This window comes from Odocoileus virginianus, chromosome 11, assembly GCF_023699985.2.
Source record: "Odocoileus virginianus isolate 20LAN1187 ecotype Illinois chromosome 11, Ovbor_1.2, whole genome shotgun sequence".
In the NCBI taxonomy this organism is placed as follows: Eukaryota; Metazoa; Chordata; class Mammalia; order Artiodactyla; family Cervidae; genus Odocoileus; species Odocoileus virginianus.
This window is the reverse complement of record NC_069684.1, coordinates 27,690,896-27,703,081: the sequence shown is the minus strand read 5'-3', so window position 1 is coordinate 27,703,081 and position 12,186 is coordinate 27,690,896. Positions and strand designations below refer to the sequence as shown.

The window sequence follows — 12,186 nt, the reverse complement described above, 5'->3', positions numbered from 1 at the left end:
TGCCCCAGTCAGAAGAGCTCTGTAGCCTTGAACAAGCCTCTTCACCTCTCAGCATGTTCATGATTCTAAGAAAAATCTGAGAAAGTCACCTTTATTGTTTGTGGAAAGGGCAGGGAGTGGGAAAAGGGGGAAGCCATCATGGGGATACAAGTCCCCTCAATGCCCCTGGGAAGGCAGGTCTAGGGGGCCTGTATCTGTTCCCCCACCCTGAGGAAAAGAAAAAGGTTAACCCAGTGGCCTCCAGGTACTCCCACCCTCTCAGGGACCCAGTCCCAAATCCTCCCCTCCCCTCCCACAGATCCCCAGTGCTCCAGGTGGGGGGCAGCCTTGCCATTCTGCCTCCAGGCAGTATTCTGGGGTCAAGGCCTCCTGGTGAACCTGAGTGGACCTGAGAGACTCCAAGTCCTTGCCGAGATCAGTCAGGAGGTGGCTTTCTCCTCTGAGGGCTGGGGCTGGCTTGGAGCTGACACCAAAGGCCTCTGGGGTGGAAAATCCTGAGGGGAGACAGGGAGGAAAGGATGGAGGTGCCACTCAATCCCCCCATCCCGTGGGGGCACTCAGGCTTCCAATTTCCCAGGATGTTCCTCTCATTTGGAGCTCTGGGGCACAGAATGGGATGGGCTATGGATGGGGTGGGGGTGCCCCTCAATTGCCCCATTCCTAGTGACCTGGGCTACTGAGGGGTCACCTGACTTGGTAAGGTTCCCGGGACTGTCTGGAGCAGGGCTTCAGTGTCTGGGGGACCTTCAGGGTGGGGGTGCCCACCTGTATCTGGCAAAGATCAAGCAGGGTACGGATGCCCACGAGGCACCAGAGCTCGCCCAGCAGGGAGACGAGGATGCCCAGGAGGTCCAGCCAGCGGCCCACGGTCAGCAGCAGCACGAAGAGACCGCACATGCGCACCAGCACGGTCTGGACGTGGCTCTTCAGGCCGAGGCGCTGCCGCTGCTCCTCTACAAACACAGGGTCCCCGTCACTGGCCGCCTGCCTGATCCCCGTGGCCCCACCCTGAGGTCCAGCTGAGATGGGGCCTGGACCTCCCAGCTCCCCCACCGCTTTCCTCAGTGCGAGCCTTTCCCTCCCCAGGCAGCCCCCTTCCCTTCCTCTCCGCCCCATCTCCGCTCTGCAACTACAGGGCACCAGGCATTTCTTCCTCCCGGGCCTCACTGCTCACCCAGGGTCTCGCCCTGGAGTCGTCTTGACTCCTCTCTTTCCTGCATTCCCACGTCCGATCCATCAGTGAGCCCTGCAGTCTCTTTCTGCTTTCATCTCTCAAATCAGCTTTCTCACTGGGCCCCCAGCTTCTAGTCTGGACCCCACAACCCAGTGTGTACTCAGCAGCTAGTAGCCTTCTAAACACACTAACAAGATGGAATCATTCCTCTGCTTATAATCCTCCGAGGACGTCCCCTTGCACCTGGAATAAACTCCAGACTCCTTACCCTTACAAGGAGGTCCTGCCCCATCTGACCGGAGTCCATTCTCAACCTCATCTCAGGCTCGCTACCTCCAGCCATCCCAGTTTTCTGTGGTCCATCAAGTGTGCTAGGCTCATTCCCACATCAGGGCCTCTGCATCTCTGCCATGTTTGCCTCACTGCCCTTCCTTGTCCTGTCTCTTCGGCCCCATCCCTACCCTGCAGCCAGGTGGCTCCTCCTCAGGCCCGGATCTGAACAGCTCACTCGCCCCTGCTTAAAACCCTGCAACGGCTTCTGAACAGACTGCCTCACCTGGCTGATGACAGCCCTCCCTGTGAACCCTGCCAGCCTTGTCCCCTCCCTGGTGACAACAACATACCAACTGCTTTCAGGCCTTGAATCACCTCTGGGCTTTGGTGTACATGGTTCCCTCTGTCATGATCTCCTTTCCCTGCTCATCTCTCCCAGGGGCTCCTGCTTATCCTTTGAGGCCCAATTCGAGAACTGTCTCACTGGGCTCCCCCTGCACCCTGTACCCTTCTGTCCACTGCATGGCTGTTGCTACCAGACTGAGTGCTCTGGGATGGCAGGGGCTGGATCTGAGTGTCGTCGTCCTCCCCAGGGCCTAGCATTGCACTGGGCCCGGTCAGACAGTGGGGTGTGAGTGTCAGTGAATCAGCTGCCGCCCGTGGCGCTTACCCTGCATGTGGATGACCAGCAGGGTGTAGCAGATGGTGAGAGGCGTCCAGAAGCGCACGGCCTCCGAGGTGGTCAGGAAGTCTCGGTTGATGAGGGCCACGGCGGCCAGGTTGCCCACTATAAAGGTCACGGCCAGGGTGCGGCCCAGCAGCCGGGGGAGGTGGTGTGCGCCTGCCAGCAGGCCCAGGCAGACCCCACAGGTGCGCTGGCTGCGGTGCAGCTCGTAGAGCCGGCAGACGTGGTGGCGGAGGCGCCGGGCGCCAGTGCTAAGCAGCGCTGCCAGCCCCAGGGCCAGCATCAGGTTCAGTGTGCAGTGCGGGGCGCCCTCCTGCAGGAAGCTCAGGCCGCAGGTCAGCCCGCAGCCCAGCGAGTACTGGCACAGTAGGTACAGCTGCAGCTTCTGGGTGCCCTGGGAGCCCTGGATGGGGGAGGGGGCACAATGATGGGGGCTTAGGCCGCTCGTCACCCTGGGGGCACCAAGAGGGTGTCACGGTACAGATACTCCATTCTGTAGGAGGCTGGAGCCTGAAGGAACCTCAGGGATTGTTCCCAAAGAGGAGATATTGCCTTCAGGTCAAGCCTACTGGGATTGTCTCTTTTGTCTTTTTAAATTTATTTTTTGGCCAGGTCATGCAGGCATGTGTGATTTTTAGTTCCCTGACCAAGGATCAAACTCACCACACCCCCTGCATAGGAAACGCAGTCTTAGCCACTGGACCGCCAGGGAAGTTTCATTACTGTATCATTTCTTTCAGCTTAATTTCAGTCATGGTTATTACCTGGGACTGGTCTGCTGGCTGAAGAGTGGCGGCTCAGAGCCTTGAAGAACTGGGTTCAAAGCCTGACTCTACTTCTTGCTGGTGGTTGACCATGGATAAGCCACTCTGCCTCTCTGAGCCTTAGTTTCCCACTTGTGAAACTGGGATCCCAGTAAACTTTTACCTGCTGTGATTACAAGGATGAGATGATGTGCCCAAAGCATCTAGCACGGTGCCTGGCTGGTGGGAAGCTCCAGACAGCCCCGAGCTGCTGTGTTATCTTCTTGGCCTGGGGCTGTGTCCACTCTGAGTGGAGACTGGGCTTTGGCAACCACAGTTTTTCCCATTTTTTTTTATTCCGGGGTGAAAACTAGGGCCCAGGGCCAGGCCATCCTCACCCACCACCTCCCTGTGGTCTCACCTTGTCCAGGGAAAGCAGCATGGAGACAGCCCGGAGGGAGAACTCGAGCACTACGAGGGCAGCCACCCGGACCCCCACAACGGTCAGAATCAGGGCCAGCCCTGCGAGGTGCACGGCCTCCAGTGACGCCCACCGGGCCTGCAGCCTCTGCTTCTCAAGACGAAGCTCCGGGTGGCTGTGGAGACAGACAGGGGCGCGGGCAGAGGAGACAGACAGAGGGTGCCGAACCACCAGCCTGGTCCCTGGAGGGGGTCCCGGGGCTCCCAGCCGCTCCCCGGGGTGAGGGAGGGGTGGTCTCTTCCTCCCGGCCCCCCTCTCAGAGGCCTCTTCTCAGTGCGGGTTTCAGGGCGCAGGGAGTAGGCCGGGGAGGTGGGCACTCACTTGGCACAGCCCACGAAGAAATAGACCTTCAGGAGGTTGTTCAGGATGGAGACTGCGCAGGCCCCGACGAGGCCTGGCGGGGGCAGTAGGGAGGGCGGGCGGCGTGATGGGGTTAGAGGAGCCGGCAGGCAAGGCGGCGGGATACTCCACGTGGGTGGGCTCGCCGGCACTGAGCAGGTGTCCGGCAGGGGGCGGGGTTGAGGGGCAAGGGGGAGGCGCTCACCTTGCAGGAGGGCCTCGAGGAGGCCGGAGCCCCAGTCGAGGGAGGGGAGGCTGGGGAGCCAGGAGGTGGGGGACAGTAGGGAGAACATGGCCGCGGGGATCCAGCCCAGCCTCCGGCCAGGTCTGCTCCGGAGAGACCGCAACGTCACAGCCACCGGGCAAAGGTGGAGGCGAGGGGAGGAGCTGGGAGGGGTCAAAAGCCCAGGGGAGGGGAAGGGATGAGAGCCAGGGCTTTAAACTTTCCGGGTTCTGAGTTAAGACCGCTGCCCAGGCGCTTGCCATGTGGGCAGCATGGGGTGGAGGGCATCTCTGGGTGGGCTGGTCTCAGTCCTGCTCGAGTCTGGCGCCCACTTTTCTCACCCTCCTCTGGGCCTTGCCCCACAGCGCCTTCCTGAAGCCCCAGGCCTCATCTGTCCTTCCTCAGCCTCCGTTATGTGTTCTCCCTCTCGGCCTGAAGTGTGGGGTTCCCCCCTCGGCCCAAGGTCTGGAAGGGGGCTTCCACCCCCCCACAGCCTGAGGCTTCGCTTTCTCAGCCCGAGGCCTGGAAGGGGTCTCTCCTCCCACTGCCGGGGGTGGGAGGGCTGGGGGCGTTGGGGGTGGGGGTAGGCTGGGGCAGGGGCAGGATCCAGCTCCAGGCCCTCGCCCACTGCACCGCAGGGCCGCCCGCCCTGACGATTCTCCTCGCGCCCACTAGGCGGCAGGCCTCGCTTGGCCTGAGGGGAGGGGCTGCCCCAGTTCTTTTGGGTCCTCCTTTCCCAGACAGAAGAGCCAGCCACGGGTTGGGTTCGGGAGTCCAGAGACTGAGACTGCCAGCAGTGCAAAGTCATTGACGTAGATAAAATAGAAAACTTTATTGGTTTGGAGTGTGCAGTAGGTATGTGCCTGGAGAGCAGCTCTTTGCAGCCATTGGGTGTGGCCGGGAAGGCAGTTCAGGCCACTTGACCTCAGCCAGTCCTGCCACTTCAGGCACTTAGCTCCTACTTCTGTAGCACAGAGGTCAGTGCCTTAGGGACACGCCCACGGGGGGAGTGTGGCCGCAGCTTGGACAAAGGACAGGGTCTGGGATGAGGATACTCAGCTTCACTACCTTGGGGAATTCGCCTCCTTTCCTGGGACCTCAGTCTGCTCATCTGAATAATGGGCACGTCAAGAGCTACCTTTCAGAATTGTCATGAGAATCTGTGCAAACGCCCACAGTGCTGGGCGTCCAGGAGACCCTCAGTAAAAGCCCTTAGTTTTGAGGGGGTGTGTTGTGTCCCCTCCCACACCCCAGATTCATATAGGGAAGTTCTAACCTCAGAAGGTGACGGTATTTGGAGATGGGGTCTTTAAGAAAGTAATTAAGTTAACATGAGGTCATTAGTGTGAGGCCTAATCCAATACAAGTGGTATTCCCGCTCCAGTATTCTTGCCTGGAGAATCCCATGGACGGAGGAGCCTGGTGGGCTAGGGTCCACAGGGTCGCAAAGAGTTGGATACAACTGAGCGACTTTACTTTCACTTTAGTAGGGGATTAGGACCCAGACACAAAGAGGGAAGACCTTACTTATGGGGACCTTGGGAGAAGACAGGTGTCTACATGCCAAGAAGGGAGGCCTCAGAGGAAACCAACCCTGCCGACTCCTGGACATGTAGCTTCCAGAACTGTGAGAAAAGAACATTCTGTGGTTTAAGCGGCCTAGTCTGAGGAACCCTGTGATGGTGGCCTTGGCAGACTAGCACAGACAATGACCCCATGGCCTCACGGTGCTCCTCAGGGCCTCCCCATGTGTGCAGTGATCCCTTAGGGCACTCCGGCCCCCATGGTCCTGGCTCTCACCAAGGGCACAGGTCAGGGGTGGGCAGAGGTGAGTTCCAGTTCCAGCTCTGACCCTTCAAAGCTACGTGGCTTTGGTCAGAGCACTTCACCTTTCTGAGCCTCCACTTCCTGATCAGTGACAGAATTTTACTACCTCCTACTGTGTAAGCAAGTTGATATTGTATGTGACCCAGCTCACAGCACTGTTCACATCTTGGAGTGGTTATTGTGATGGGTAAGTCTCTGGGATAAGGTAACCTGGGACAGAGAAGGATGAACACTCTCTGGAGAACGGAGTGGGTGGTGATTCCAGCTGGCCCTAGGTGGGCCCAGGGGCTGGGCTGACCACAGCTGTCTGACCACACTCTCCCCGGACCTGGGGCAGGGCCTGGGCCTGGGCTGGCTCTGGAACAGCCATTCCCAGCTGCAGCGGGCCATCGCGTCCTGCCAAGTGGCCGGCCGTGTCGGAGTGAAGGACACCGCCTAGCTGCCCTGGTGCTGGCCCCGCCAGGCCCATTTCCGGAGTTCATCCCAGAAGAGCATGCTTAGGATGGTGTGGGGGCCCAGGCGCAGGTAGACGGGGCCCAGACCCTTGTAGAGCGCCAGGGGGCCCTCCTGCCGCCAGATCTTCACCAGGCAGTCGGCGAGGCCGCCATACAGCTTGCCCTGGGGACAGACACAGGGTGGACATCACTGCAGGCATTGTGGGGCCCTGGCTGGCACAATGGCGTGTGTCTGTGTGAGGCCTTTGTGGTACATCAGAAAAGGCACTGCCCCCAAGCTCAGCGAATCACATGAGGGTGTCCCTTTGGGCTGTGAAAGTTCAGAAGGAGCCGCTTCCTCCAGGCAGCCCCCGCCCCAGGACAGGCGCTCTGCGTGGCTAGTGGCATGCAGGTGGACTTCATCCCTAATGCAGCTTGTGGAGGGCACCTTTGTGTTGGGCACATTCTGTACCGGTGTATATGATGACTCGTGTGTGTCAGTGAGGCTGTGGGGTCAGGCCTGGATTCCAGTTCAGGTTCCTCCACTTAGCAGCTGTGTGACCTCGGGCCAGTCACTTGATCTCTCTGAGCCCCAGTCTCATCAGGAAAATGAAGGTGGTTGTGAGGAGAGAATTAAAATGCGGACGTGAAAAAGCTGAGTACATGCTTGGGACATGGGTGTTCAGCAAACAAGCCGAATTAATGTGTGTGCGTGTAGGTCACGTCTGTGTGTCCCTGGCCCTGGGTGTGTGTGTGGGTGTGTGTGTTGGGGGGGGCTCGCCAGCACCCACCCTCCCCCATTCTGTCCTCTGCTTACCCTGCCTGCTCCGTCCACTGGCTGATTATACAGCCGCGTGCTGACCACATCAAAGGGGGTCATGACAGCGACCACAGCTATGCTGCTGATCATGCCCCCGGCCAGGGCCACCAGCCAGCTGTCCTCCGGGAGCCACTGTGGGAACATACAGGTTGCTGACCCCCGTAGCTGCCTTCCACCCACCCACGTGGTGTCACCCCACCCTCTCAGCACCTGGGGGCTGGAAGACCTGGGGAATGTGGAGCAGAGGAGGCTCCTCCCGCCACTCCCCTCCCCACCCCATCCCCCCTGAGCTTCAGGGTTCACTGCCGGCTCCCCAGTCTTGCTGGACCCCAAAGCCAGGGTCATGGCCTGAGGGCAGAGCTGGGGCACTCAGCTTTATTAAGGTGCCCCGTCTGTCACCATGCCCTCGGCTTCCCTGGGTAGGGCCCAGGTGGAGACGTGCGGTATGATGCAGACCTGGACAGACAGGAAGAAAGAAGGCAGGAGGCCCTCCTACTCCTGTGTGTGGAGGCGGGCAGAGGTGCCCCCAGATCCTCACCTGTCGCTCCTGCACCCAGGCCTTGGCAGAGGCAAAGGTGGCCAGCTGAGCGGCCGAGCCGACCATGACCCGGGGCACGGCACCCCCCACGCCCCGCCACAGCCCTGCCAGGCCCTGCTGCCGCCAGATGGTCTCCAAGGCACCCAGGAGGCTCTGTGGGGAGAGGGCATGGGGTCACTGGGCAGCCCCTGCCTGTCCAGGAGCCCGTCCAGCCCACCCAGCCCACCCAGCCCACCCAGCTCGGGAAGCTCTGAGGAGAGGCGGTCCCTACCTGGTGATGGTGTTGGTGCCCCACGGCCATCGCGGCCACTGTCTGGGCCTGCAGCTGCGTTTTGACCTGTGAGGGCAGAGGTGCCACAGGGCCTGGGGGTGGAAACTTGGGAGAGCCTGGAGGAGCTGTGTGTGTTGAGGGCACGCCTTGCTGGGCCCTGATACCCAGACCTCCCTGAGCCCGCACCTGCCGCTTCCCGATGTGTGGAATAGGGTTGAGGGTGAGGCTCTGCAGTCAGCCTGCATCTGCATCAGGGTGTGACCTGGGACAAGCTACTTCACCTTCTCGCGACCTTTCTGCTCAGCCTTAGAAAGCTGTTTTGAGAACCAAGAGCAATGACACATCCAGGCTCAGACAGGGGGCCCTCACTAGAGGGAGGCTTATTCTTACTTGCACAGGAAGATAAAGGACCTCCTGCCACCCTCCACCCCATACCCTGGCTCAGGACTGGTGGGGTGGGGCCCTCAGGGGAGTGAGGATCAGGGCCAAGCCCTGGTGCCCTGGACCAAGGGGCAGATTCCAGGCAGCCTGGGTGGGGATGTTCTGGGGAGCTGCCCCACCCAGCCTGCCCCACCCTACCTGCTCCTTAGAGGCCAGCCCAGGAGGCTGCCGCCCCCATGGAGCTGGGTCACAGGGTAGGGGGCGGATGGAGACAAGGCACTCACCAGGTAAGCAGGGCTCCCCACAAAGGCTCCCAACGCCCCTGCCACAGCGCCTGCGACCACGGTGCCTCCTGGCTGCTGGCTGAGGCCGGCCTGGCACGCCAGGCTGTAGCAGTAGAAGCGGACGCCGTTCATGAGGCCCTGGTAGAGGAGGCCGGCAGCCAGCCCCTTCTGCAGCCCGCACAGCCCATCTGCACGGACCACCGCGACGACGGAGGCCACAAAGCCCCGGTAGAGCCGAGGGTAGGTGCCCCGTGCCTGCAGCTCCCCCTGAAGCTGCAGCCGTGTCTTCACTACCTCCAGGGGGTTGGTGAAGACACAGGCCAGGCAACAGGCTGAAGCACCCAGCACCAGGTCCACAGCTGGGGGCACTGTCTCCATGGCCTCAGGGCCAGGGGCCAGCGGGGGTGGGCACGGGCCCTGGAGTGGCAGTGCTTAGGCTGTTTTCACCCCCGCAAGGCCACAGGGCTGGGGATCGAGGGAGCCTGGGGCCATGTCTTGGAGGGCAGAGGTCTGGGTCAGAGAGGCCGCAGGCTGCCAGGCAGCTCCTGGTCTATCTCGGGAGTCCACCTGCTCTGCTCCTTCCTTGGAGCCCAGGACACGCCCCTGCCAGCTCCAAACCAATCCCAGCTGCCTCCATCCCCCACACCTCCCTGCAGGGGAGGGCCTGGACCCTGGGATCTGGGGGAAAGGTCACCTGGGCCCCAAGGGAGACTGGGGGCGAGCAGAGAGTGCTGATCAACCAAGAAGCCTCTTCCTGCTCCTCTGGCCCTCCAGCCTTCTCTTTGGCCCTGGGGCAAAGGGCTGGTGCCTGCTTCTGGCTTGGCCCGTGCCATAGCTCGGGGCCCTGGGCAAGAGGCAGCTGCTTGGGACCTTCTCCCCACATCTCAGCAACTGCTCCTCCCAGCCCTGCCACTGAGTGATGCACCCTTTCCCAGCCTTGACCTGGCCTTCTGGTCTGGCTCCTGTGCCCTGTGGTCCCACTGCCAAGTGACAGCAGAGGGCTCCACTGTTACATGTGAGCCAAGCAAGTACTTCCTTTGAGCTTCAGTCTCTCCATTTTTAAGGTGGGGATATGGACACCCACTGCAGAAGTTCCTTGAAGAATTGTAGATGTATAAAGAACACCTTTACAGGAGAAGGGGACGACAGAGGATGAGATGGTTGGACGGCATCACTGACTCGATAAGACATGGGTTTGGGTGGACTCCGGGAGTTGGTGATGGACAGGGAGGCCTGGCGTGCTGCGGTTCATCGGGTCGCAGTCAGACACGACTGAGCGACTGAACTGAACTGAAAGAACACCTAGCACAGTACTTCACCCAATCGCCCTGGGTGGGTAGGAGATGGAAAAATAAGAGCCACTGTGTCTCACCGAGTGACTTTGTGGCTTTGGTTGCTTGCTTGGTAAGGACTTGCCCTCCGAGTTCTGCTTGTCTTCCTGGTGGAGCCGCTCCTGGGCTGTGGTTCTTGGAGCAGAGGCCCAGGCATGGAAATGGCACATTGTGTCTGGTGAGACGGAACCTCCCATCCCTGGGCACTACGGTCAGGTGCCAGGCTGCAGAGCTGGGAGCCAGCACCACCTTGTCCATCTCAACCTCTGCTCCAGGGGACCCCTCTCCTGCTGGGGCCACCCTGCATCACCAAGTTCCAATCAAAACCAGAGGCAGGGCCACCCTGCCCAGAACGCCACCTCCATGGCCTCCACACCTGCCTCTTCCACCGGTCCACCCTTTTCCTCCTGAAGCCCTGGAGGCCACAGTGCTGAGGGACTTAAGGGCTGAGGAGCTCCTCCCAGACTGCGCAGGCTGGGCATCCTCTGGCCAGCCCCAGGGTAGCAGCCAACAAGAGGTCTTGGGGACAGCTTGGATTCTCCTGGGTTTATCCCGAGTGGTGGGTGCTCAGGTCCCACAGCCAGAGAGGAGGGGAAGAGTGCCCTGTCCTGGGAGTGCAGACAAGTCCTGGGACTGGAGCTGGTGGTTGCCCCACCCACCCAGCCACTGCAGGAAACAGGAGGGAGGGCAAAGGTCAGGCCCAGAAGCTCCCAGGGCCTGAACTCCTCCTCACAGAGTGATGTGGTTGCCAGGGAGGGCCCAGAGCATCTCAAGGAAAAGCATTTGTGGAATCAATGAGGAGTGAAGGCCGAGGGGCCTGAGAGGAGTCGGAAATCCCTCACCTCCACCCTGGTCAAAAAGGGCCAGCGACAAGTCTTGGCAATATAACATGTCTATTTTATTTTAAAAAACAAAACCCAGGCCACCTGACCCTCTCCCCCAGAGGGCCCCTCTTGGGAAGGACCTGGCTCCAGCCAAGCAGCCATCACAGGCTGGCGGGCTTTGCTCCTCTCCGAGCCCTCCTCCCCACCCCACCGTGCTCTCGGCAGAAGGACACAACCTGATTCCTGGATCCCACAGGCACCCAGGTTGGAAGGAGTCAGGGAGGGGGCCGTGGACACGCAGAGCCTCCTGGAAACCAGGAGGGCCAGCCTGGCCCCCGCACCCCCATCACCCCTGGAGTGTGGAAGGCAGGCAGGAGTGTGCTTGGGAATGGAGTTAGTGAGGAGAAGACATGCTCTAGACCTCGGTGTTCCAGCTCCCCTCCCAGCCGGGTCAATGTTCAGACATGAACAGGGATGGCCGGGCACTCAGAGCCCCCAGGGCGGCCTAAGCCTCTGCCCGGGCCCCTGACCCAGGGGAGGAAGGGGCTCCTGCCCTCCCAGTCCTTCCACTCCCCCTCATGGACTGAGGCAGCGACCCCTGGGAGGAGGCCGTGCGTCTGCAGAGCCCATAGGGCTCGGACCCTCTGCCCCAGCACTTCCCAGGCGCCCCCTGCCAGGCAGGAAGCCAGGGTGTGGTGCACCCACTCTGGGTTCCTGGGAGGGAGACCGGGTCTCAAGCCCCACTTGGTGGTTCGGCTGCCCAGGAACACGGGTGGGGGCCTAGCCCCGAGTAGCTCGGTGACACAGCGATGACTGTGTGCCGCCCACGTGCCCCCCTCCTGCCCTGCCCGAGACACCAGCCGGCTCAGCCTCAGCACCAGGGGTCCCGGGAGGCTCTGCCCCGGCACAGGCTGTCGCTCCGCTGCCAGGAGCTGTGGATGAGGCTCAGGGCATCCTCAAACTTCTTCCTGGAGGCTTCCTGGATGGCCCTGTGCGGGAGGTCCACCTGTGTGGGGCGTGGCAGGAATCTGAGGGCTGAGCCAAGAGCGCTCAGGGAGCCCAGGGGTCCCTCTGCACCAGGTGTAACCTTGCCCTGGAACTAGGTCCACGCTGCTGAGAAAGGAGGGCTCCAGCCCACCAGGTGATGCTCCCTGAGCTTCCTCCTTCCAGGGGTGCACCAGCTCTTGGGGGTGGGGGCTGGGGGTGGCACCAGGAGGCAGGCTCTGTGCCTGGGAGTCTCCCTGTGGAAGTGCGTTCTGCCCAAGGTGGGTCCAAAGCTTCTGAGGAGCAGTATAGCATGTGCTCATACCAGGATCTGTCCAGGAGTTCGATGAGGCCCCCCTCAGCCTGGCTCTATGCCCCCACCATCTGAACAGAGCTCTAGCCCCACCATAAGCACTTACTTCCTGCTTTTTTTTTTTTTGCTAATTCCTGCTTTTTGATGGGGACTGAGATCAAGAATGGCATTTCCTGGGCTCGATGCTCAGCTTTAGCCTCAGATTCCCAGGGAGTTAGCATCCTGTCCCTTTGGTCCTACAGACATCTGTCCTGGAGCTCC

The 12,186-nt window shown here is 60.9% G+C and overlaps 3 protein-coding genes across 7 annotated transcripts in view; all 3 read right to left on the bottom strand.

Annotated features, from left to right (window-relative positions):
* Positions 1–75: 75 nt before the first annotated feature.
* TMEM82 (transmembrane protein 82) lies at positions 76–4,397 on the bottom strand. 2 transcript variants are annotated; one of them, XM_020873760.2, is made up of 6 exons: positions 3,901–4,059; positions 3,678–3,750; positions 3,297–3,471; positions 2,118–2,535; positions 766–953; positions 76–494 (listed from the first exon to the last, which is right to left on the bottom strand). In XM_020873760.2, the coding sequence occupies exons 1-6, from the start codon at positions 3,986–3,988 to the stop codon at positions 420–422; spliced, it is 1,017 nt and encodes a 338-aa protein (XP_020729419.1). In that variant the 5' UTR covers positions 3,989–4,059; the 3' UTR covers positions 76–419. The 2 variants fall into 2 exon arrangements, with proteins under 2 accessions (XP_020729419.1, XP_070330186.1); XM_070474085.1 differs by lacking the exon at positions 3,678–3,750 and having other exon boundaries at positions 3,901–4,397.
* Positions 4,398–4,725: 328 nt separating this feature from the next.
* On the bottom strand, positions 4,726–10,583 carry SLC25A34 (solute carrier family 25 member 34). Its single transcript, XM_020873742.2, has 5 exons — positions 8,474–10,583; positions 7,809–7,874; positions 7,538–7,690; positions 6,997–7,131; positions 4,726–6,363 (listed from the first exon to the last, which is right to left on the bottom strand). The coding sequence occupies exons 1-5, from the start codon at positions 8,849–8,851 to the stop codon at positions 6,181–6,183; spliced, it is 915 nt and encodes a 304-aa protein (XP_020729401.1). The 5' UTR covers positions 8,852–10,583; the 3' UTR covers positions 4,726–6,180.
* A 97-nt stretch (positions 10,584–10,680) lies between these two features.
* The window catches only part of PLEKHM2 (pleckstrin homology and RUN domain containing M2), a 39,869-nt gene continuing 38,363 nt past the window's right edge, over positions 10,681–12,186 (bottom strand). For all 4 annotated transcript variants that reach the window (XM_020873673.2, XM_020873669.2, XM_020873671.2 and 1 more), the window contains one exon: positions 10,681–11,634. In XM_020873673.2, the coding sequence (XP_020729332.2) occupies positions 11,500–11,634 (135 nt within the window). In that variant the 3' untranslated portion in view covers positions 10,681–11,499. The remainder of the gene's footprint in view (positions 11,635–12,186) is intronic.

Bases quoted from the DNA above. Each gene is read 5' to 3' on its own strand.
- TMEM82 (XM_070474085.1), bottom strand. From the start codon at position 4,181: ATGGCAAGCGCCTGGGCAGCGGTCTTAACTCAGAACCCGGAAAGTTTA. The intron at 3,472-3,900 runs GTGAGCGCCTCC...CTGTCTCCACAG, and splicing joins CCTCGAGGCCCTCCTGCAAG to CCACCCGGAGCTTCGTCTTG. The intron at 495-765 runs GTGGGCACCCCC...GTCTCCCCTCAG, and splicing joins TTGATCTTTGCCAGATACAG to GATTTTCCACCCCAGAGGCC.
- SLC25A34 (XM_020873742.2), bottom strand. From the start codon at position 8,851: ATGGAGACAGTGCCCCCAGCTGTGGACCTGGTGCTGGGTGCTTCAGCC. The intron at 7,691-7,808 runs GTAGGGACCGCC...CTCTCCCCACAG, and splicing joins GGCACCAACACCATCACCAG to AGCCTCCTGGGTGCCTTGGA. The intron at 6,364-6,996 runs GTAAGCAGAGGA...GTCTGTCCCCAG, and splicing joins CAGTGGACGGAGCAGGCAGG to GGCAAGCTGTATGGCGGCCT.